The 23541-nt window shown below is 41.8% G+C and overlaps 1 protein-coding gene across 1 annotated transcript in view; it reads right to left on the reverse strand.

Annotated features, from left to right (window-relative positions):
* Positions 1-23541, reverse strand: part of RAPGEF2 (Rap guanine nucleotide exchange factor 2) — a 273439-nt gene that overhangs the window by 7595 nt on the left and 242303 nt on the right. Inside the window, exon 30 of the mRNA XM_024736074.1 lies at positions 1179-1262. Coding sequence (XP_024591842.1) covers positions 1179-1262 — 84 coding nt within the window. The remainder of the gene's footprint in view (positions 1-1178; positions 1263-23541) is intronic.

The following is a 23541-nucleotide window of genomic DNA, read 5'->3' on the forward strand; positions in this document are numbered from 1 at the left end:
TGCAAAATCACAGTCGACACATTTTTCATGTTGATATTTGTTATTTCTATTATAAAATTATAGTCTTGGTTTCTAACCATTTCTTTGTTAAATGATCATAACATGTAGTATATAATCAGTTACATCAAGTGTCTGCTGAATTATGGAGCCAGCCTGGAGAAGTGCTGCTTCCCTCATTTTCCTGTTTTGAGTGACAGAATTTTATTGCAGTTTTTAGTGGGGATCTAACTTGCCCAGTGGGAATAACTATGAGAATAACAAAAGGAGTTTTGTAATGAGCGTATCGTATAAACAACTGAAAAGTTAACAAAAATAACTAAACCTGTATTACAAAATGAGAATTATATATAATTGTAATTAACTCAAGCACATAGGATGAACAAGAAATAATGAACTCTGAGATTTCGATATTCCAGCTCTTCTCAGGAGCTGGTCAACCTGTGACAGTTAAAAGTATTTTACTCTTTTCTGACTGAATATTTTCTCTTTCTTGTTTTGGGGTTCTTCTGTTTCTTTCTAATTTTAAAAGAAGTCTGCATTTTTTAGCTTACAGTTGCATCAACTTGTAATTTTAAATATGAGGTATTTATTCTCTATCTAAATAATTTAAAAAAATTTTATTTTATATTGGAGTATAGTAGATTTACAATGTTGTGTTGGTTTCAAGTGTACAGCAAAGTGATTCAGTTATACATATACACATATCCATTCTTTTTCAGATTCTTTTCCCATATAGGTTATTACAGAATATTGAGTAGAGTTCCTTGTGCTATGCAGTAGGTTCTTGTTAGTTATCTATTTTATATATAGTAGTGTGTGTATGTTAATTTTTTTCCCTTCAAAACATTGTGTAAAATCCCTGCAATGACCTGTCTGCCACTGGGAGTGGTCCTTCTCTGTCACACTATGGGAAACCCTAGTAAAACAAGGGGGCCCTTGTTGTAGCAGGTTTCTGCTCAGAGTTGCAATTCAACCAGGAAGCAAGATACTTTTTAAAGGGAATCCAATATTTTCTTTCATATATTGAATAATACTGAAAGAGACTAAAGACTAGGAAACTCAGCAGCCGAGTTAAAACAATCCCCAAAGGGCAAGGAATAGTAGATCCTTTGCAGAGAAAAACAAAATTTTCTGGAGCCAGAGAGAGGTAAATGGGAGAAGGGAACAAGGAATATTACACAGCACTGAGGCTTGTCCGTCATGTTTCTACAACTTTCGACACTGGCGTTGCAGCACTTTCTGCTGTTGTTTCTTGTTCGAGCCTGTGAGACATCAAACAAGACAGGATTAGAAGGGGTTTTACAGCGATCTGCTTTTTGTGAAGAGAAAGATAACTTCCAAACCGACTCTGAAGTAAAGAGTCTTCCCCATTGACCAAAAATCATGTGTGCCAAGGCAATTTCAAGGAAAGCCATTTGTGCAACCTTTTTGGACGTAGCAATGCAAACATTTACTGTTTAATCATCCACAGAGCAAGGAGTCAGAGCACAGAGTCTGGAGCTAGCCCGGCTGGGTTCACATTCTAGTTCTAAGCAGTCTATCTGCAACTTCAGCAAGATGCCTTCTTTTCTGTGCCTCAGCGTCTTCATCTGATAAGTGGTGAGAATAATATTATCTGTCTTACAGGCTTGTGACAGATCAACTTGTCCCTAAATGTGACCTGCTTACCCAAGTGCCTAGCACATAGGAAAGGCTCGGTGAACCTCGGTTATTACCGTTCATGTCCACTCTCGTGGAGGCTATAGACACTGCTTTTGGACATTAGGATATTGTCTACTTTTAGTATATTCACAGTGTAGAAAGATTTCTATAGGCTCTAATACGCATAATGTTGTGCATTTCTGGGTTCACAAAAAAGTATTTACTTAGACTAGAAAATCATTGTAACGCTAAGAGCCTCTTGCCAGCGAAAGGTTGCCTCTCCTAGAGAAAGGCTAATGGGCACAGATTGTGTCCATAAATACCCAGGGTAAATTTTTGATTGAATTTACCATCTGACAGACACATAGCTGGCCAGTGGTCTACTCTTCCCAAATCTGAAGCTGTTGCAGTTCCAGGCTCTGGGAACATGGGATTTGGTGCTTACATTCCAGTCTGGAATTCCAGTCTTGACCCCAGAGCTGTGTTGGGTCAAGACTCAGGCTCCATGGTCATCTGGTCATGGTCCTGTTGGCCCAGGTTGCCTCCTTAGACTGCTTGACATTACCAGGTTTAGAGCCTCATTCAATGTTACCACAGCATCAGATGCATTTGGTTAACTCCAACTTGCTGGTTCTGAAAGTGGCCATGTTTGTGGACTTTAATGCTTTCATTGCTCTTGGAAGCATCTGTAGTCTCTTTGCTAGTTTTCTGCTCCAAATTTGGACTTCGCTTTTTCCCTCTGCTCCAAGCCTTCCACCCCAGGTAACAGCCTCACACTTATCTCTTATCTCCAATAGAAAGTAACAGATAATATGATGAATTAGTGTTCTTAATTTCATTGAGAAATGGTTAACGTAAGAGTCTTGTATAGGTTCCATTCTATCACCAATTGTGGGTAGGTCAGTCCACGTTTTGAAATCATAGTTTTCTTATCTAAGGTTTGATCCAGTTTTGAAAACATACGCATTTCCTGCTTTTTTTTACCAAGGTGAGGGTGTTCCTATTTCTATATTTCTGAGAGTTTTTATCATGAAAGGGTGTTGAATTTTGTCAAATGCTTTTTCTGCATTAATTGATATGATCATGTGATTTTTAATTTTGTCTGATAATATGGTAAAGTTTGCTTTATGACTAAAGATATGGTCTGTTTTGGTATATGTTCCATGGGTACTTGGAAATAATTTGTATTCACTGCTGTTGGGTGGACTGCTCTATAAATGTTGATTACATCCTTTTGGTTGAGGGTGTTCAGTTCTTTTACATCCTTGCTGAATTTCAGCCTAATTGTTCTATCAGTTGTTGAAGGAGGGGTGTTGAAGTCTCCACCTGTAATTGTGCATTTGCTGCTTTTTCCTTTCAGTTCTATCAGTTTTTTCTTCATGTACTTTGAGGGTCTGTTGTGTGGTAGACACCTGTTCATGATTGCTGTGTCTTCTTGGTGGATTGATTCTTTTATCGTTATATAATATCCTTCTCTGTCTCTGGCAATTTTATTTTCTCTGAAGCCTACTTATCTAATATTAATATAGTTAATCTTGCTTTCTTTTGATTGGTGTTTGCATAGCATGATGTAAATTTTCCCATCTTTTTCGTTCAACCCGTCTATATTGTTATGTTTGAAGTGAGTTTTTTGTGAACAGCAGATAGGTGGATCAGGTTTTTAATGCACTCTGCCAATCTTTATTTTTTAATTTGTGCATTTAAGCAATTTGCATTTAAAGTAATTATTGGTATGGTAGACTTTAAATCTGCCATTTGTTTTTTGTTTGATCTGTTTTTCATTTCTCGGTTTTCTTTTTCCTTCCTGCCTGTGTGTTACCTGAACATATTCTGGTATTCCATTTTGGTTCATCCAGTGTTTTTGAATGTATCTTTTTATGTAGTTTTTTAGTGATTGCTAGGTATTACATTATATATTCATAACTTGTAACCATCTCCTGGTATCATTATTTTACCAATTTGAGAGAAGTATAGAAACCTTATCTTTATGTCATTTTACTCTCCCCCATTTATAAATGGCTTAAATCTTTTTCTGTATGCATTCAGAACCACATCTAGCAGTATTATGACTTTTGCTTCAACTCTCAAACATAATTTGGGAAAAACCCCAAATAAGAAAAAACAATGTTTTACATTTACATCGTATTTACTCTTTCCATTGTTCTTTCTTCCTTTCAGATGTTGCAAATTTCCTTCTTTCATCATTTCTTTTCTGTTTTGAGAACTTCTTTTAGCTGTTCTTTTAGGATAGGTCTATTGGTGAGAAATCTTATTAGTTTTTCTTCGTCTGAGAATGCCTTCTTTCCTCTTAATTTGTGACGGGTATCTAGCTGAGTATAGATTTTGTGTTGACAGTTCTATTCTTTCATCACTTCAAAAATGTTGAGTCACTTCCTTATGGCTTCCATGGTTTCCCATGATAAATCTGTTATTCAGACGGTTTTTCTTACATAGTTAGGATACCATTTCCCTTTCACTTTTCAGCTATTATTTCTTTAGGTGCTTTTTCAGTTCTGTCCTCTTTGCCTGCTTCTTCTAAGGACTCAGATGACAAGAATGTTAAATATTTTGTTATAGTCCCAGAGGTCCCTGAAGGTCTCTTTACCCTTTTTCAATCTATTTTTCTCTCTTTTTCAGATTGGGTAATTTCTCTTGCCCTGTCTTCAAGTTCACTGATTCTTTCCTCTATCCCCTCTATTCTGCTGTTGAGCGCATTCACTGAGTTTTTTATTTTGGTTACTGTATTTTTCAGTTCTAAAGGTTTCATTTCTCTTTTTGTCTTCTGTTTCCTTGGTGATACATTCTACATTTGTTTGTTTCAAGCACATTTGTAATGCTTATTGAAGCATTTTTATGATGAATCCTCTAAAACGTCTATCAGATAATTCAAACATTTTTATCATCTTAATGTTGGCATCTATTCATTGACTTTTTTTCATTCAGTTTGAGATCTTCCTGGTTCTCGGTATGAGTGATTTTCTATTAAAACCTAGACATTATATAATAGGATTTGGATTTTCTTTAAATTTCTGGTCTAGGTAATTTCTTGTAGAAGGGCAAACAGAAGTGGAGGTTGCACTGCCTCCTTCTGGAGATGGGGTGGAATTTCAGGTTCCCACTTGATCTTCATTGACACCTGAGGGGAGGGGCTCCTCATTAGTGTTGGAGTCCCTGTCCTACACTCAGCCTCCACTGCTACCTCCCTGTGAGAGGGGTCAAGGGGACTTGTTACTGCTCCCCTCATGGCCTCCACTGACCTCATGGCCTCATTACTACTGGGTGGAGATAAAAGGCCCAACTCTCCAGCCAGCCTCCTCTGAAAGCACCCCAGCAAGGAGGGACAGGGCATCTCATTGCTGTTCATACTGCCAAGTAGGTGCGGAAATCTACGTGGTCCCCGCTGACGCTGCCTGGGAAGGAGGAAGGTCCCAGCTCCTGCTCAGTTTTCTCTGGCGCTAGACCAGTGGGGGTTTTAAGGGCAGGTTGGTGCCACTGCCATTACAGCCTGAGAACAGTGGAAACTAGGCTTCCCACCTCAGCCTTTGCTGGCATGGGTAAGGCGGGGCTCCGATTTTTTCTGCAGTGTTTCCCTGCAGCAGTGCAGTTACTGTCTAACAGTTTTCTGTCTTGCTAGTTGCCCATTTCTTGGTTCTTTGGCTACAGAGCAGGCTTGTTTTGTTTGGTCTGGATTCACTGGCAATTCTGGGTTGCTGGCTTCTTTAGCTCCAAGTCTGGGATATGTGAGGCAAAGAGAAAACACCACGAGCACATCACCTCTGGTCCTGAGGTCTCAAACCAATCTGGTCCTGAGAAGAACCAATCATCTGTTGGTTTTATATAGAATGTCAGGGTTTTTAGTTCTACTTGGTGGAAGGAGTAAAGAAAACACATTTATTCCATCTTCCCAGAGGTAGACTTTAAAAAAAATGAAACTGCAGTAAGCTACTATAAACACTAGAGGTCTCTTCTAACATACTTATAAAAAAATTTTTTTTTTAATTGAAGGGAGGCCAATTTTCAGCATTCTCAAACATAATTCTGAAGGACTAAATTGGTGTTTTATTTTCAGTTCTTAAATATCCAAATTTTCTTAAATTTCATCTTGAAAAAAATCAGCTTTATCTAATTATTTTCTCAAGATTACATTATTCAGTGGAAGAGGTTATAGGCCTGAGTAAACTGTGGTTTTATTATTATTCATCCACATTAATCAGTTTATTTTTGACATGTTATGTTCATTAAAATCTTTGAAGGAAATACATCACTGCCTGTAAAGACATTACTATCTGAAACTACAAAGTAAAACTTAAAATAAGGTTTCAGAATTTTGAAATTAGTTCTATTATTTATGTATCTTTCATCAAAAAACATTCATTGAAAACCTAAATTATTCCCACAGCTTGAAAAAGGCAGTTCACACACACACACAAAAACCTTTCCCATTTTAGCAAATCTTGTCAGCTGCAGTAGGACAGCAGATGTCACAACACTTGAATTTCTAAATTTTTGTTTACCAGATGCAAACCAAAAAATGAGTTAAATATTGCATCTAGAAAAACGGAATTCTTGGAGCTATTCCCACTGACTGTCAGCTCCAACTGGCAGTGTTGTCTGCTGTAACCTCTCACCCACATTCTTTCACCTTCTTTCAGAATAGAGTGATCAGTCTTTCCAAGTGTCACCACAGAAATTCAAATGGGAACTCTTCATGCCTTTGGAAATGCGGATTATCATTCCGGTTCAAGTGTAGGTAAAGGTCATAAACTGCTTCTCTAGCTCTGTTCTGTATCAGCCTTTGGCCGTCTAAAAATTTAAAACCAATTCTTCACCTTCAGATAGAGGCATTCCCATGACCTCTACCTGGACCAGTGGGATTTTACTATTAAATCTCTTCCGTATTTAGAAATCAAAAATTACAATAACAAAACACAGATGCCATTTTAAACCAAGCTTCCCTAAACTTTTGACCTGGGTGCTTTTGTGAGTGAAGAAGGTGAGGGAAAAACTGACCTTCTTCCAATAGAAAACTTTTCAGTTGCCTATTATTTATAATTAGTGGTCAGTCTTAACAGCTTAGGAAAAAGCAAAGTCAAAACGCTGCAGAATGAAAGACATCCCCGGCGTTCACTGAAAATGATACACGTGAAACAAAGGCAGATGTGCCTTATGCTCAGGAAGCTCCAGAATGCACCTGCTGGAGTTTTCCAGTGTCTTCTCCCCCTACTTCCTGCTGACTGCTACCTGTTACTCATCCACAGAAGCCAACACCTGTCTCACCTACTTCACAGAGAGTCTGGAGGAAGGAATGAGATAAGAATGAAAGCAGGATACGGAAAGTCCAAAGTAATATCCACGTTTTCTCTGTGAACAGACTGTAGTCATTGTACTTTGTCAGCTATTTTTTTTCAAAGCTGGAAGAGACATTGCTGAAGCTTGGCTGGCAGTGTGGGGGAGGGAAAAATATAACAACATATAAAAAAGCACAGAAGTCTAATTTAAAGCACTGAACGAAACACAGGCGGTGTTTGTACACAGTAAGAGGAGAGATTGAAGAAAGAAACACGATCCAGGTCCTGAGCAGCCTAGTTTATTTCAAAAGCAGTGTTTTCTTTATGCTTTAAAGACAGGAGGCCACAAAGTGCTTGTAAGCAGAAGAGGCAAATGAATCGATTTACAGTTCAGAAAGACCTTGCTAATGGTTCTTGGAGGAGCAGCTGACAGTGGTGAGACTGGAGGTCCCGAGATGCATTGGAAGCCCATCACCAGAGTCCAGGAAGGAAATGTGGAGTCCTGAGCTAAGGCAGTAATGGTGGGAACAGAGATACTAGGGATGTTGGGTAGAGAGAACTTTGCATGCTGGTTCTGTTTAGGAGAGAAAAGGCAATTGAGGATGACTCAGATTTACTGATGTAAAAACTGGATGGATGGTTTTAGGTGTTGTTGTTGTTGTTTAGTATTGTCTTCTCATAAACCTCTAAGAATAATTTTGATGTCACAGTTTTCCTAAACTGTGTGAAACCAAGGCTCCGCTATGCACTTGTGCTTATGTGAAGCTGTAAATCACCTGAGCCTGATGTTATCTATAGGATAGACAAAATTCAGCATTCAAAAATAATTGAAAAATGAAAGCACTTTGTGTTAAAATGACATGATGTCCTGAATTTTCTTCAAAATAATCCATCAAGGGAGCAGGAGTATATGGGGTTAAAAATGAAATAAGATTACTTTTCTGTTAATAATTGTTGAAAATGATCCTGTGGAAGAGTGGCAGAATACTATCCTCTCTACTTCTGTGTATGTTTAAAAATTTACATAATGAATATTTATTTTAAACTAATTAAAAAACAATTTAAATAGATGCACAAGTTTCTTAAAATTTTCTGAAGGAATTTTGTTGCAAAACAAAAGCAAGAGAGAACTTCCCTGGTGGTGCAGTGGTTAAGAATCCGCCTGCCAATGAAGGGGACACGGGTTCGAGCCCTGATCCGGGAAGATCCCACATGCCACAGAGCAACTAAGCCCGTGCACCACAACTACTGAGCCTGCTCTCTAGAGCCCACGAGCCACAACTACTGAGCCCATGTGCTACAACTACTGAAGCCCACACTCCTAGAGCCTGTGCTCTGCAACAAAGAGAAGCCACCGCAACGAGAAGCCTGCACACCACAACGAAGAGTAGCCCCCACTCACCACAACGAAGAGTAGCCCCCACTCACCACAACGAAGAGTAGCCCCCACTCACCGCAACTAGAGGAAGCCTGTGCACAGCAATGAAGACCCAATGCAGCCAAAAATTAATCAATTAATTAAAAAAAAAAAAGCAAGAAAATACCATTCTGGGAATTAGGTAGTAATGGCAGTTCAGTATTTTAATCTCTCTGAATTTCCCATTAAAAACAATCAGAGCAACCAAGAAGCAAAACCAAAGACAGAGATCTACTAAGTTACTGTTGATGACTCCCTGAAAAGCATGGTAGACTATTCTGAGAACAGCAGCAGAAATGGAGGGCACTTTGCAGGCCTCACGGTGCAGAAGGTTCCAGCAGGGCTGCAGGAAGACTGAGGATTCTGGATCCATCCAGGAGCTGGTGCCTATGGATCCCTGACGGTGACAAACTGGACCAACTCTCCACGGCAAAGCCTTGCACTGAGGAAAAGATGCTGAGAGCAGAGTCCTCACTGAGTAGGGCAGGAACAGTAGGGGAGAAGGAAAGGGGAGGTCCAGATAGGTAGGAGACAGACAGGTTAGACATTACAGCCAGCCTCCTGTTTATACTTCCAGATAAAAATAGCAACAGGAACAGGGTAGATAGCTGAACTTTGCCTCCTGTGGACACTTAAAGATAACAGTCACGGCAGGGGCAGAGAGGAACTGAGTCCTGCTCATATAAAACATAAAGAGACGACATATTTCTCATTCTCAAGGTCAAGGAGACCTTCCCAACTACACATGTGCAGAGTCTCCTCAGGGGTCAAAAGGGAGGGTGTGCCACCCCATAGTAAGTGATGTCAACCTACCCACAGGCCTCTTTGCTAGAATCCATCTTGACTAAGAGATGTGCTCACACAGGGGAAGACCCTGAGATAAACCAAATACAGACTCAGAGCCAGACAAAGGAAGATGATTGGCCAGAGGAAACCCAGAAGAACTGCCCCATAAAAGTGATTCAAACTACCAGGGGGGCGCGACTTTCTCTCTTGAGTCCAGCCTTGGGAGCCTATTCACAGGTACTCTTTTTCTTCCTAATAAACACTTTACTTGTTTCACTACTTTCGATCTCTTTGTGGAAGTTCATTTCTACAAAGCCGACAGGCCAGAGCCTTGTTACCAGCCACTGGCCCTCGCGGTCTAGTTAACATTCAGCGCTCTCACTGCCTTAGCCTGACTTCAATATCTGGTCCGGAACCAAAATCCTGTTTCAAGCCCCTGCAGGCTGAGGCCACCTGAGATCACAGATAAGATCAGGGGAGAGGAAGTTCACTTTCTGAAAACAACAAAACAGAGAGATCTAGAGTCATGAAGTTAGAAAAGCTATCCTGGCTCATTCATCCCTCTTAAAAATACTCCTGTCACTTCAAAATGAGCTGCAGAAAAGGATTTATTAAATCTCAAACCAAGTTGTTATTATTAGAAAAAGAGAACTTGGAATATATTAAATCCTTACATACTGTGAAATAATGCCAGAAATTCAAGCTCATGCAATGAATAAGAACTTCAACTTACTATTTCAAAATATCTTAAAATAATATAAGGAAAACTATTATAAGCTTTGATAAAAACATCAAAAACCAGAATTTTTAAATTGCATAAATACAAGTAGAAAAAAAGAAAGTGTTAAATGAAAAGTGAAAGAACCCAGAAATTATTTTGAAAAAAATCATTTGAGAAACAACGATAAACCAAATGAAACACAGTAACAAATACAACACAAAATGCTTTAAGGGGAGTAGAAGATAGCAAAGGAGGTTATTTTTAAACATCAAAAGGCAATGAAGAAAGAGACAAAAAGGATTTGACAGAAAGTGGTAGCTACAGAAAACAGCAAAAGAAGATCTAATGTGTATTACGGGGGGCCTCTGAAGAGGAAAACCAAATAATTCAAAAGAACAAATGCTGAAATCCAAAATTTAATAGAACTTTCTTCAGGGAGGATGTGAAACTACTGAATGCGCCCCCTGCTTGTATGAAATAGTAGCCAACAACTCACAGTACAAGATTTTTTCTAACAAAGCTATAACTGTTCAGGGGGGAAAAAATGTATCTTAGGCATCAATGCAAAAAGACCACAGTATAATCAGCCCTCCATACCCAAGGGTTTCACATCCGCAGATGCAACCAACTTCGGATCAAAAATGTTTGGAAAAAAATTCCAGAAAGTTCTAAAAAGCAAAACTTGAATTTGTCACACACTGGCAACTGTTTACATAGCATTTACATTGTACTTACAACTATTTACAAAGCATTTACACTGTATTGGTATTATAAGTAATCTAGAGAATTTAAAGTATATAGGAGGATGTGCTTAAGTTAGATGCAAATACCATACCATTTTACATTAGGAATTTGAGCATCTGTGGATTCTGGTATCCAAGGGGGGTTCTGGAATCAATCACCCGTGGATACCAAGGGACAACTGTACTTAAAAGGAAAAGAAACTCAGTTTATCATCAGATTTTGAGTTAGTACTACTTTATGCAAGATGATAATGGCATACTCTTTAAGACGCTCAAGAAAAGGGAGCTAGGGATTTTAGATTCAGTCAAACTAAAGCAAGAACTTTCCCCATGAATCTTTCCTAATGAACCTTCTAGAGAACTAACTTCAAACAACCAAAATGACCAGAGAAACAGTATCATAAAGATGGTGAAACATAGCTAAGATTGTGAGCCTGGCTCCTACCTTCCAGGAAAACCTCTATTATTTTGCACCAGACCACAAACTTCTGCCTATTTCAAGCAAAGGATTGTTTGCTTTTGTGGTTCTGACATTTCTAGTTTAGATTCACACAACTAAGTCAACATTTACCAGATTTCTAGGGAAAAACATTTCTGGAATGTTCAGGACACATTTCAAAGAATGAAAGTAACATTTTAGCAAACTGTAGAAAATTAATACTTACTGCTGCCCAATAAATTACTCCTAAAACATAGTAACATAAAACAAATAGTTTCTGTGGTCAGGAATCTGGGAGCAGCTTAGCTGTTTGGTTGCCTCTCAGGCTCTCCTGCTGCTGCAGGCAAGTTGTCCACCAGGGCACCAGGCACCTCAAGGCTTCCGTGGAGCTGAAACGTTCTTCCAAGCTCACTGGTGTGCCCGTTGGCTTCACCACCTGGGCCTCTGCCGGGGCCGCCTGAGTGGCCTCAGGGCCTGGCAGCTGGCTCTCCCCAAGAGCTGTGTGCGCTCCAAAAGAAAAGCAAGAACTCAAGACAGACGTTGCCGTCTTTTATAACCTAACCTTGGAAGTTACATGCCTTCACTTCTACCATATTCTATGGGTCAGACGGACCAACATCCATCACAGAAGGGGACACAAGGGTGTAAAAACCAGGAAACAGAGATCACAGAGGGCTGTTTTGGAGACTCAGAGATGTAAATTTCTCAAAGTCACATAACTGGAAACAGGAAGATTTGGGTTTTAAACGAAGATCTATGTGACACCAGAAACTATTCTATTTATAATATAGTCAAACCAAGGTGGAATGTGGATTGTTAAGGTTCTAGATCTTCCTCTTATAATGAGACAAGAAAAATGGAACTAACTTTTAAGAGTCTCATATCTATTCTTTCCACAGATAAATGAGTTTTACCTTGTCCTCAAGTGACCCTGGGTGTCCACACTCCTTCAAATTCACCCTAACAGCTTAGCTGTTCGTCATTTTCAAGTAGAAACTCATAATTTTCATGTGTGACTTCCGTCTACTTGTTTTTAGTAAGGAAGGATCAAAATGGTCTGGGTAATAGGAGCCCAAGCTAAATCTTAAGGAAGTGGTTTTCAACCTTTTTTTGTTGACACATTTCATTATATGTCTCAGTCTGGGCTGCTATAACAAGTTACCATAGATCGGGTGCTCACACACAACAGAAAGTGATTCCCCACACTTCTGGAGGCGGGAAGTCTGGGATCAGGGCAATAGCCTGGATGAATTCTGGAGGGAGCTCTCTACCCGGATGCAGACTGCTGAAGTCTCGCTGTGTCCTCATAGGTGGAAAGCAGAGAGAGGCCGCAAGCTCTCTCCCGACTCCGACAAGGGCACTAAACGCATTCAGAGGGCTCCACCCTCAGGACCTCACCTAATGCTGACTGCCTCTCACAGGCTCCTCCTCTTAATATCATCAGAGGGCAGAGTATTCATTTCAACATATGAATCTTGGGGACACAACATTCAGTTGATAACGTCAACTATCCAAACCCGAATAAGCAGTTATTCTTTTGGAAAAAAGTTACGTTCCATGGAAAAAACGCGGCTGGTTACACTTACGCTCCAACAACCCAGAGTGCATTTTCCTTTTTAAAAACCCACTTTAGGGCTTCCCTGGTGGCGCAGTGGTTGAGAGTCCGCCTGCCAATGCAGGGGACACGGGTTCGCGCCCCGGTCCGGGAAAGATCCCACGTGCCGCGGAGCGACTGGGCTCGTGAGCCATGGCCGCTGAGCCTGCGCGTCCGGAGCCTGTGCTCCGCAACGGGAGGGGCCACAACAGTGAGAGGCCCGCGTACCGCCAAACAAACAAACAAACAAACAAAAAAACACAACAAAATAAAGCATTTTGTGAAGCTGTAAAACTGTGCCCGCTGTAAGAGTCCACTGTTTCCTTTTTTCCCTTTTAACTTACCTCCTTCCCCCATACCTCGCCACTCTATTTACACCCATCGTTCCTCGCCTGCGCTCACACACAGAAACACACACCTCGTCTTCTCTCTCACACTTACGCCGCATCAAACACATTCACTGCTCTTCCTGCACAGCCAGGAGCTTCTCAGAAGACAAACACACACCAGTCTGATCTGAGAAAGTAATGAATTAACTTAGTGAAATGGCGATGCCCATTGCCTGTAATTATTTTAAAGGGGGAAGGACAAAATCTTATTTTGTTGGTGGGATGGAATGAACTTTCTCCAGGCTTCTCTGCGGGGTGATGAGAGGAGGTCTCGAGCAAGAAAGGACAGTCACACGCTTCACCTGATTTGGAAACGCTGGTTTCATAGACTCTAAAGACTGGGCACTAGAGGATTCACACTGAGCCTGAGGAATTCATGTATTTACACATTTCTCTGATGAGAACCACCCTTCAATAAGACATGGCTCAGCACCAAAGAATCCTGAAAAAAGGAACTGTTTTCCTAAGTCAGGGTAGGGGGTGGTGTGGGGATGAAGGAACTATTTTATGGTAGGAAATAAATCAATAGAATATTCAAAAGAGAAAAAAGCACCACAATGGTTAATATATATTATTCATTTCTAACCCACTTGATTCCAAAAACACATTTAAAGTGCTGGTTTGCAATCCCGCTACTGGGCATATACGCTGAGAAACCCATAATTCAGGAAAAGTCACGTAAAAAGTCACGTACCACAATGTTCATTGCAGCTCTATTTACAGTAGCCAGGACATGGAAGCAACCTACGTGTCCATCAACAGATGAATGGATAAAGAAGATGTGGCACATATATACAATGGAATATTACTCAGCCATAAAAAGAAACGAAATTGAGTTATTTGTAGTGAGGTGGATGGACCTAGAGTCTGTCATACAGAGAAAAACAAATACCGTATGGTAACACATATATATGGAATCTAAAAAAGAAAAAAAGGTTCTGAGGAACCTAGGAGCAGGACGGGAATAAAGAGGCAGACGTAGAGAAGGGACTTGAGGACACGGGGAGGGGGAAGGGTAAGCTGGGACGAAGTGAGGGAGTGGCATGGACATATATACACTACCAAACGTAAAATAGATAGCTAGTGGGAAGCAGCCGCATAGTACAGGGAGATCAGCTCAGTGCTTTGCGACCACCTAGAGGGGTGGGATAGGGAGGGTGGGAGGGAGACGCAAGAGGGAAGGGGATATGGGGATGTATGTATACGTACACCTGATTCACTTTGTTATACAGCAGAAACTAACACAACATTGTAAAGCAATTATACTCCAATAAAGGTGTTAAAAAAAAAAAAAAAGCAATTCAGGTTTTTCCCCAGAGTCACACAGGAAAAACTCAAAAACATGCAGTTCAAATCCTTGCACCCAAGAAGAATGGTGACAGGACTGTGAGAGAAACCTTGGCATCTATTCATTTCAAAGCTACTTTTTTGAAAAAAAAAAAAAATTTTTTTTTTTTTGGTTTGTTTTTTTTCGGGAACCTGCATCCGGCAGACTTGGTCAGGTCCCAGGACTCTTGAAGGGGTAAGGATTTTAGCAGAGGACGTCTGCCCTGTCTCCTGGGTGGCAGAGGGCACGACAGCAGCACATGGAAGGTGGGATCACCAGTCTATCCTCCCCTGCGCCCCCCATACTCCCCGTCAGGAAAGTTCCCGGGAGAAGGGACCCTCAGAGAGTCAGGGCTCTCCACCCGCAGGCTTTCATCCTCCTGGAGTGCCTATTTGAGGTGAGTCTTAGAAATTCCTCATAGTAAATGTTCTTTTCTGGCCTCGTTTTGCGTGCCAGGAAAGAATTATACTTTTCTTTAAAAAAAAAAAAAATTGTAATTGTGCGGGGCTGTGGCTTAACCTTCCTACTCACCTTCCCTGTCTGGCTCTTTCCATTCTATGTACTCACTTTCTGCTTGGCTACTTTGTTTCTTCTACGCTTTTGGTCTTTCGAAGCGCTATAAAAAAAACAAACTCCCCAGCTGATCGGAGATCACACCAATTCTGTCACTGAAGAGAAAACCTGGGGTCTATACGGCTAGAAATAGCTTGGTTGGATGTAGTGATTTGAAACCTAGACAGTGACATAGCAGAATGAATCAAACATGTGTTGGCAAATGCAGCGGATAAGCCACATGGCCTCACCAGGGACTGTACCTCGTAGGATGGACACCCCTTCCTCAGCGCATGCATTCCTTCCCCGCGGATGCGGGAGGTGGCATGGAGACCACTTGGGGCTTTGAGTCCCTGGACAAGAACCCTTCTTGACTTGGTTTTGAAAACCAGTATCATCTTCTCTTTTTAATTTTATATTGGAGTACAGCTGATTTAACAACGTTGTGTTAGTTTCAGGTGTACTGCAAAGTGATTCAGTTATACATATATGTTTTTTATTTTTCAGATTCTTTGCCCTTATAGGTTAGTACAAAATATTGAGCAGAGTTCCCTGTGCTCTACAGTAGGTCCTTACTGGCTTTCTATTTGGAATATAGTAGTGTATGTTCATCAAACTCCTAATTTTTTCTTCCACCCCTCTACCCCTGCCCCCCGTTTCCCCTTTTTTGACTGTGAGTTTCCACATCTGTGAGTCTGTTTCTGTTTTGTAGATAAGTTCATTTGTATCATTTTTTTTTAGATTCCACATATATAAGCAATAGCATATGGTATGTGTCTTTCTCTGTCTGACTTACTTCACTTGGTATGATCATCTCTAGGTCCGTCCACGTGGCTGCAAATGGCATCATTTCATTCTTTTTTATGGCTGAGGAATATTCCACGGTTCAAATGGATACATGCACCCAATGTTAACTGCAGCACTATTTACAATAGCCGAGACATGGAAGCAACCTCAATGTCCATCGACAGATGAACAGATAAAAATCAGCATCATTTTCTGCAATGTCTCCATCTTTGTCAATGTAGCTTCTTCCACCTTAAGCACTCCGACTAGGAATTTTAAGTCTCTTAAAAGCCATTTTTTTCCAATGCTGGGGGAGGGGCTTGATTTTCCCTTTAATTTCTCATGTCCCGTTGGACATCAGGTTCTACGGGTTTATATTTCCCTCGAGCTGTCTTTGTCCCTCCCTCCTGTCCCGACCCCATGCCTCCCAGCCTGGGTAACCCCCGTCTCCTCACCCAGCTTTGCGACCTGTACTCCAGCTGAATCAGATCTTCCCTCCAGACCATTATCTCAGCACAGATCCTTTCTTCTGCTCTTTCCCTTCCTTTTTTCTTTTTATGAACATTTACTGAGCCCCTAAAACAACAAATACAATCTCTGTAGAACATTTTTGTCCCGCGTAATAGCACACTCCCTTCCTCGTTCCAACCAATTTCTCAGTGTCTCCAAATCCCAAAGCCCTGTCTCGTTAGGCGTGTCTCCTCGACGTCCAGGCATCGCGGAGACCTCAGGGGCAGCCAAAGACTCTCCCCTGGATAACTCAGCCTCTGTCCACCTTTCATTCATCTGAACTTCTTCAGCCACACAGAATTTAGCTCCTAGACAGTCTTTTATTCTTTGCTCCCTTTTGGTTAATCGTAAATCCTTGCCAGCCTTGTCAAGAGTCATTTATTTATCTGCTATACCTCAATAAAGAAAATAGAAATATTTTAAAGTTATTTTACTTTTGAATATTCACCAGTACCGGGCACAGTTATAGACGCCCTTCAATAAATGCATGTCGTAGAATGTACACCACCAAAAGTGAACCTAACGTCAACTGTAGAATGGGGCGGATAAGGACGGGTCAAGGTTGCGTTATCCATTGTAATAAATGTACCACTCTGGTGGACGATGTCGAGTGAGGGAGGCGAGGGGTGTATGGGACTCTGTACTTTCCACTCAAATTTGCTGTGAACCAAAACACTGGCTAAAATATAAGTGCTTTAATAACAAATACATGAATGCATGTTGGCTGATTTTGACTATCCAATCTATCTATAATTGGGCCCTCTAGAGGCCCCGATAAGATGCTCATTTACTGAAACCTTTAACACTATCCCAGGCACTGTTCTAGGTGCTGAGGACAACGCTTATCGAGAGAGGAATAGCTCTCCATTCGGGTTTCAGGAAGAACAGCCCAGAGAGCCCAGCTGCGAGGACAGGTTCTGAGGCCAGATATTCACGCTGGGTCAACGATGCCCTAGCACTTGGTTGTTCCCCAAGAAACAGGTGTCTGCTGTTCTCGGCTTTGAATGCCCCTGCCGTCGACCCCTCACTTTCCCGACCTCGTGGCCCCCCTCTCTTCTTACTCACGCTTCTTGCATTCTCATCACTTCTCTCGTCGCACAGCTTCTGCATCCTGACTGGGTGAGCCTTTGCTCTTTTTCACCTTCGCAAAGAAATTCCCCAAAGAGAATGTGATGAGTTCAATTTGGTTTCCTTTCCCTACCGGTCACTGTGCTCCTTCTAGGACCTTCTTCTAGATGGCTCGCAAGCCTGGATTGGCAGCTTGTGGGCCAGGCATCTCATATCTTTGATCTAGCTGTGATCAAGGCTGCTTGGTAAGGTACTCATTTATGATCCTGGGATCACTCAGTTAAGTTTTCCCCTCTCAGGTCTGAGAAATGGGAGACCTTCGGCCGAAAGAAGGCTATAACTGGAAGGCACTTTGGTTCACTTTAGTGATATCTGTAAATATCTGGCATCAAGAAAAGTGCCTGGATCATAGGAAGTGCACACAAGTGAAATTAGCTCATTAAACTACAGGTAGGTTTGTACGTATTTTCATCTTCACGCTACATGTGGCTAAATCAGTTTTATAGTCTTGTCTGAAAAAAAGGTTCCAATCTATATAAATTAAGGAAAACCTCAAATACTGGGATATACTTTTACTTCATTGGTTCCCATCAGACCACACCGCATGTCAACCACTTGGTCAGAGTTAATATTATGAAAAGTTCCTAAATTTTATTAAACTAGCTACAGAATAAAAAAAAAAGGAACTAGCCTTGACTTTTGAAGTGTTGAATACCCTATGGTGAATTTATTTCACTAGTTTTTCTCTTCTATAAAAATTGGTCGTTTGTAAATTTACTTCAGATACTATATTCTATGCTTAATTTTTCCCATAATGAAAATGGTTAGGATCGTATGGAGTGCCCATAAAATAAAGCCTTTTCTAAGATTCTTTAACCTTGCATGCGACGTTTTGATCGCTTCTATAAATGTCCCTGTTACGTGGCCATGGCTCTGTAAAAATTAACTGGGCAAGTATCATTTCAAAACATAGGCAGGAGTCTTATTGCACTTGCCTTGTCCTTGGCTGAGATATGAATGTGGAAAAACGTGCACTTCACAAATTATTGTTTCGTTCCAGTCAGTGTTTTTGTTTCCCTGTCAACTGGGTAAACCCTCATTCACTGTAAGACCTTTCTGAAGGGTCCTGGCCCCTCGGCTGCAGCCTGTCCTACTCATTTACATTCCATGACTGCCCCTTTCAGCCTCCACTGGCTGACAATCTTTGTGAGTATTTGCAAGATCATTCGCTTCTCCAATCAACAGCTTGACCCCCTCAGTGCTACACTTCCTTTATTCTTTGAGTAACAGGGGATCAAGGACTCAGAGAGCTTCCTCTTTTTCTTCAGCACGAATAGAAGTGAGAAACACATTCCTTGAGAAATACATCAGCACACAGACCTACCAGGTGTGTTGATACACACTTTTTCAGCAGCCTGCATCCTTTGAGAACATTTTGAGAGATTATCAGTGGCTTGGTGATCAAATATATTAAAGTACAGATGAGCATGAACTCTACACCTCCCAGAAGAGGGAAGGAGTTAAAGCTGAGGAAAATATTTGGAGGGCTTTAACCTGCATGTATGAAAACAGAACCAGGTCCGTTTATAGTCTTTTTGATTAGAGAGGAGAGCTTTCTGCAATATTCCTACGTGGCAAACGTCTGTTATTAACCTGACACAGAGTAAACTCTGTCACTACCACTGATCACATCTGATGAACACATACTTCTTACAAACCTGGAGTGGAGTCTTTGCTACTTAAAGGTAACCTAAAACATAACCGCGGAAGAACAGGCATCATGTCTGATTTGTCATTTTCCTTTATTTTTAGCAGAATACAAAAAGTGATGAAGAGGTAATTCCTCAAAACATCAGCTCTTTAATATTTTTCAAAACACACTAGAGAGGGCTTCCCTGGTGGTGCAGTGGTTGAGAATCCGCCTGCCAATGCAGGGGACACGGGTTCGAGCCCGGGTCTGGGAGGATCCCACGTGCTGCGGAGCAGCTAAGCCCGTGTGCCACAGCTACTGAGCCTGCGCTCTAGAGCCCACGAACCACCACTGAGCCCGCGAGTCACAACTACTGAAGCCCGCGCGCCTAGAGCCCGTGCTCCGCAACGAGAAGCCACTGCAATGAGAAGCCCGTGCACCTCAATGAAGAGTAGCCCCCTCTCGCCACAACTAGAGAAAACCCGTGTGCAGCAACGAAGACCCAACTCAGCCAAAAATAAAACAAAACAAAAACAGGCTTTTTCAATGACAGAAATTTAAGGAGAGCACGGGCTGCTGTTGTGATAGGGCTTCCCTGAGCGAAGGGTTTTATAGTGAACAGATGATAGAGGCAGACACGTGGGAACACATGTGTCCACACGGGGCACCTGCCTTCTGAACAGGTACAGCTGAAGCTACAGGAATGGTTTTCATTCTCCAAACTGTTTTGGTGGCCAGATTATCAAAATTTACTCACCAAGGTAGCACAAATGCCTCAGGAAGAGTTTTAAGTTTGGCCATTTTCCCTTTAGCATCAGGACTGAATGCCTGCCATCCTTCTAGACGCCTTCACATTTCCTCACATTTCGTGCTCGTGTTTCCACAGCCTTGCCACTCCGCCTTCTGTGGCTTCCGGGTGGGTGATGGACGGGACTTTCATTAACGCCTGCTTGAGGATAAGAAATAATCCTTGACTTCAAAATGTGCTCGAAAGGGTTGCTGCTTAACTGATTCTCACCTTTTTAAACGTAAGTGCCCTTCTCATAGACCAAAATATTATTCAGACCTATCACGCATTAGGACTCGTAGACAGAACAATGATATTTGATGTAGAAGTTCCAAATCACTTGCTAGATTGTACTCTTAACTTAGTGGCCATGATCTTGAATGTATATTGGGAATCAAAAATATTATGTCCCATAGAGATTTTTATTGGAAAAGAATTGGGCAGAGACAAATGCTATGTATTCGATAGATACACAGTGATATCATAACTTTTCACTGAATCTCAAACACTATGAATTCTGGACACATGAGTGATATTAATTTCTGTTAACATGAATGATATCGATTTCTTTCTCTGAATCAACAGAAAGCTACCTAAAAGAATAGGCTATTTGGGCAGTTTTAGGCAACATCGTCGGTCTACCCTCAGTGCCCTGTGGACTCGCTCCTGCAGTGAGATCCAAGGGCTTTCCTATGCTTCAGTAAGAAAAAGCATGCACGAGTCATTAAGAATATAGGCAAGGCATTATGTTATATTTATTTATTTTCCAGCTTGTACAAACTGGACGTAGAAGCATAAACATAGTACATTTCTACCATTTTCAACAAAAATATAACCAATATGTACAATTATTGTATTAAAAATACAAAAGGGATACAGACTCCACCAATGTCTTTCTAAAAGACATACAGGTACAAGTAGTATCAAAAGTATGAGGAAATCACCAGTTAATTGTACATTCTGCACTTGACATCACAGAGCGAACTGAGGTTACAGTCCTATGTTCTACGGTGACTTAATGCTTAGATAACATTTGTGCGACTTGTGTAGAGCAAGAGTTCTGTCTTTCTAGATGCACGTGAGGTCCACGGCCTAGAGGAGAAAACTGGCAAATAACGCATCTTACATGTAAAATTACAAATGCATCATTGATAATGTCATATATAAGCAAGTAGACAAATGCCATGATACAGGAGAGAATTATTAAATAAAGCACTGACATTGCTTTGATACAGTGAAAAAACACTGCAATTTGACTTTTAAAATTGGAAGCTATTTACGTTTATCTACTGATCAATATGATCAGCTGAATTTAATGGAAAAAAAAATCCAAGACCAGCAGTTCCTCACATCTGAGTACTACTCGGATTGGCAGCCTTCACTTTTCCGGAGTCTGTGCAAAAACAACACAAAAATAGACTGGAGGGGTCATCTCAGTCCTTCTGGGGTTAATAGCAGCTGTGAACACGTGGTCGCTACACTCAGGCCTTCTCCGTCTCGGCGTCCGTAAAGCCACTCACGGGTCAGTCTTCGGCGACCAACCCGCCTTGCAAACAAAGGCTGGCGGATCGCACTGGGTTCTGGATCTTTTGATCATCTTCACGTTACAGGCTTGTTTATTCCCTCATGGCGACTGACCGATATGGGGAGGCTGTCTTGAAAGAGCAGTATGAATAGCTGGCCTTAGCGCCAACACCCCGAGCTGCTTTCACTGCAATGCTATCCAGTTATAAACGTTGCTCTTTGAAAACAAGCAAGAGAATCCCTAAAACTAAATAAACAGAAATCAAAGAAACATAATTTAAAAAAACATGGGGTTTGCCGTCTGTCTCGATGGAGCAGGACATGCCCTCGGGTGACACTGCCCTGTGCTCCACAGGCTCAGACACAGGACGCAAAGAGTCCCAGTTCCCTCCCCGGCCATGTGCAAACAGTTGTAAAGAAGAGCCCCAGCCCCTGGGGAAGGAGGGGCCGGGGGCCTTGGGGTCTAGGTAATTGGCTAATATCTCACGCTTCCAGGATAGGGCACTTCCCAGGCGTGGCGGGACACAGGAAGCGGGGCTGTGGGCCGGCCTTCCCTCTCCCCGGTGTGACCACACCCTGTCCGGCATATTTGGTTTTTGAGAAACCCCGGCTGGCAACCCTACTTAAAGGTTCAAAATAATACTGTAAAATCATTAAATGGATATAATATTTACTCTCTGAACACAATCATTAAACTCATTTAAAAGAAAAGAAAAAAAAACCCAAAAAAACGGAGGAGGGCACTGTAAACAAGCGGACAAGCATTTGTACTCAAAGGATTTCATTGTTTTCCTTTGTCTTCCTCGGTGGGTTAAAGACCCCAAGTAGTTCCATGGCTGGCTCTTCTCCCGATTCCAATGAAACCAAGTGCTAGGACTGGATTGAAATCTAAAAGGAAGATTTTTTAAAAACTCCTTCCAGGCGTGGAGAAGTGCAGCCAGAGTGACTCATGGGTGGCGATGACCTTGGAGTCTGGAATGATGCTGTGTGACGTGGCAGGCAGCCACAGGAGCTTGGAGACGCTGCGCCGTGCATTCAAGCAACAAGGCGGAAAAGTGCCAGGGCGGTTTCTTCACAGTATTTCACATGCAAAGGGGACAGGAAGAAGGAGGGAAGGAGCCCCATGCTGCTTTTAAGGCAGGGAAGGAGGCAAACGGGTCCACCATCCTCAGAGTGTGAGCTCCAAGGCTCTGACGCTAGGGGACGTCTTCTTGTGCTCTCCTGTGGGTGGCCAACACGGGTGCAGAGGAGCCCGTGCCTCAAACCGCAGACACTTGTTCATCTTCTGCCGACACAACCACGAAAGGAAGGAAGAAACAAAAGAAAAATCAATAAGCAAGCAAGTCGTTTTCTTGTGCTTAGAGAGAACGTGTTCACCGACGTGCTAAATGAAAACACCACAGCTATGTTCTCTTAGTATAGGTCACCTAAGATCCTCAACTGTTTTTCTACCTAATGATTAATCATAATAAAAAAGTTTAAGGGGCTTCCCTGGTGGCGCAATGGTTAAGAATCCACCTACCAATGCAGGGGACGCAGGTTCGAGCCCCGGTCCGGGAAGATTCCACGTGCCGCGGAGCAACTAAGCCCATGTGCCACAACTACTGAGCCTGAGCTCTAGAGCCCACGAGCCACAACTACAAGTTTAAAATAAAGTATATGGGATGCACATCTTTAAATATACATACCCACTATAAAAATACATTGTATATTTACTGACTGGAAACTCATGAATGATAAATTCATTGAAAAAAGTTATAAAACAACACATGACTTCTTAAGCAATGTACACGTGTATACATATAAAAAAGGCTAGAAGGATATATAACAAAATGCTAATGGAAGTTATCTGCAAGTGGCAGGATTACAAGTAGTTTTCATGAACTGTGCTTTGCTTCTTACTATAATGATTATTTCCAGAATAAAACAAGTTAAACTCAAACCTTAAAAGCAGGAGGAAGGAGGGGGGCATGGTCTCCCCCTTCAACCTCACCCCAGCACAGCCAGCTGGACTCGTACAGAGAAGACAAAAGAGCTCTAGAGAAGTGGGTTTTTCCACCAGACTTTCATCTGGGACTCATAACATTTCCCCAGAAAACCGAGGATTAGGAGGGAAACGCACCCATGCCCACACGGTATTACAGGGGACCCCTCCGCAATCTTTAGTTATTTCTCCAGCCACTTCGGAAAGAGCAAAACGCAACCCAACGGTTGGCACCAAGGCCTGGGGCGGGCGTGGAACCCCGGGCGGGAAGCAGGGCCTCTGGGGGAAGAGCATG

The sequence above is a fragment of the Neophocaena asiaeorientalis genome, unplaced genomic scaffold, assembly GCF_003031525.2.
Source record: "Neophocaena asiaeorientalis asiaeorientalis breed wild unplaced genomic scaffold, Neophocaena_asiaeorientalis_V1.1 scaffold7, whole genome shotgun sequence".
Taxonomy (NCBI): Eukaryota; Metazoa; Chordata; class Mammalia; order Artiodactyla; family Phocoenidae; genus Neophocaena; species Neophocaena asiaeorientalis.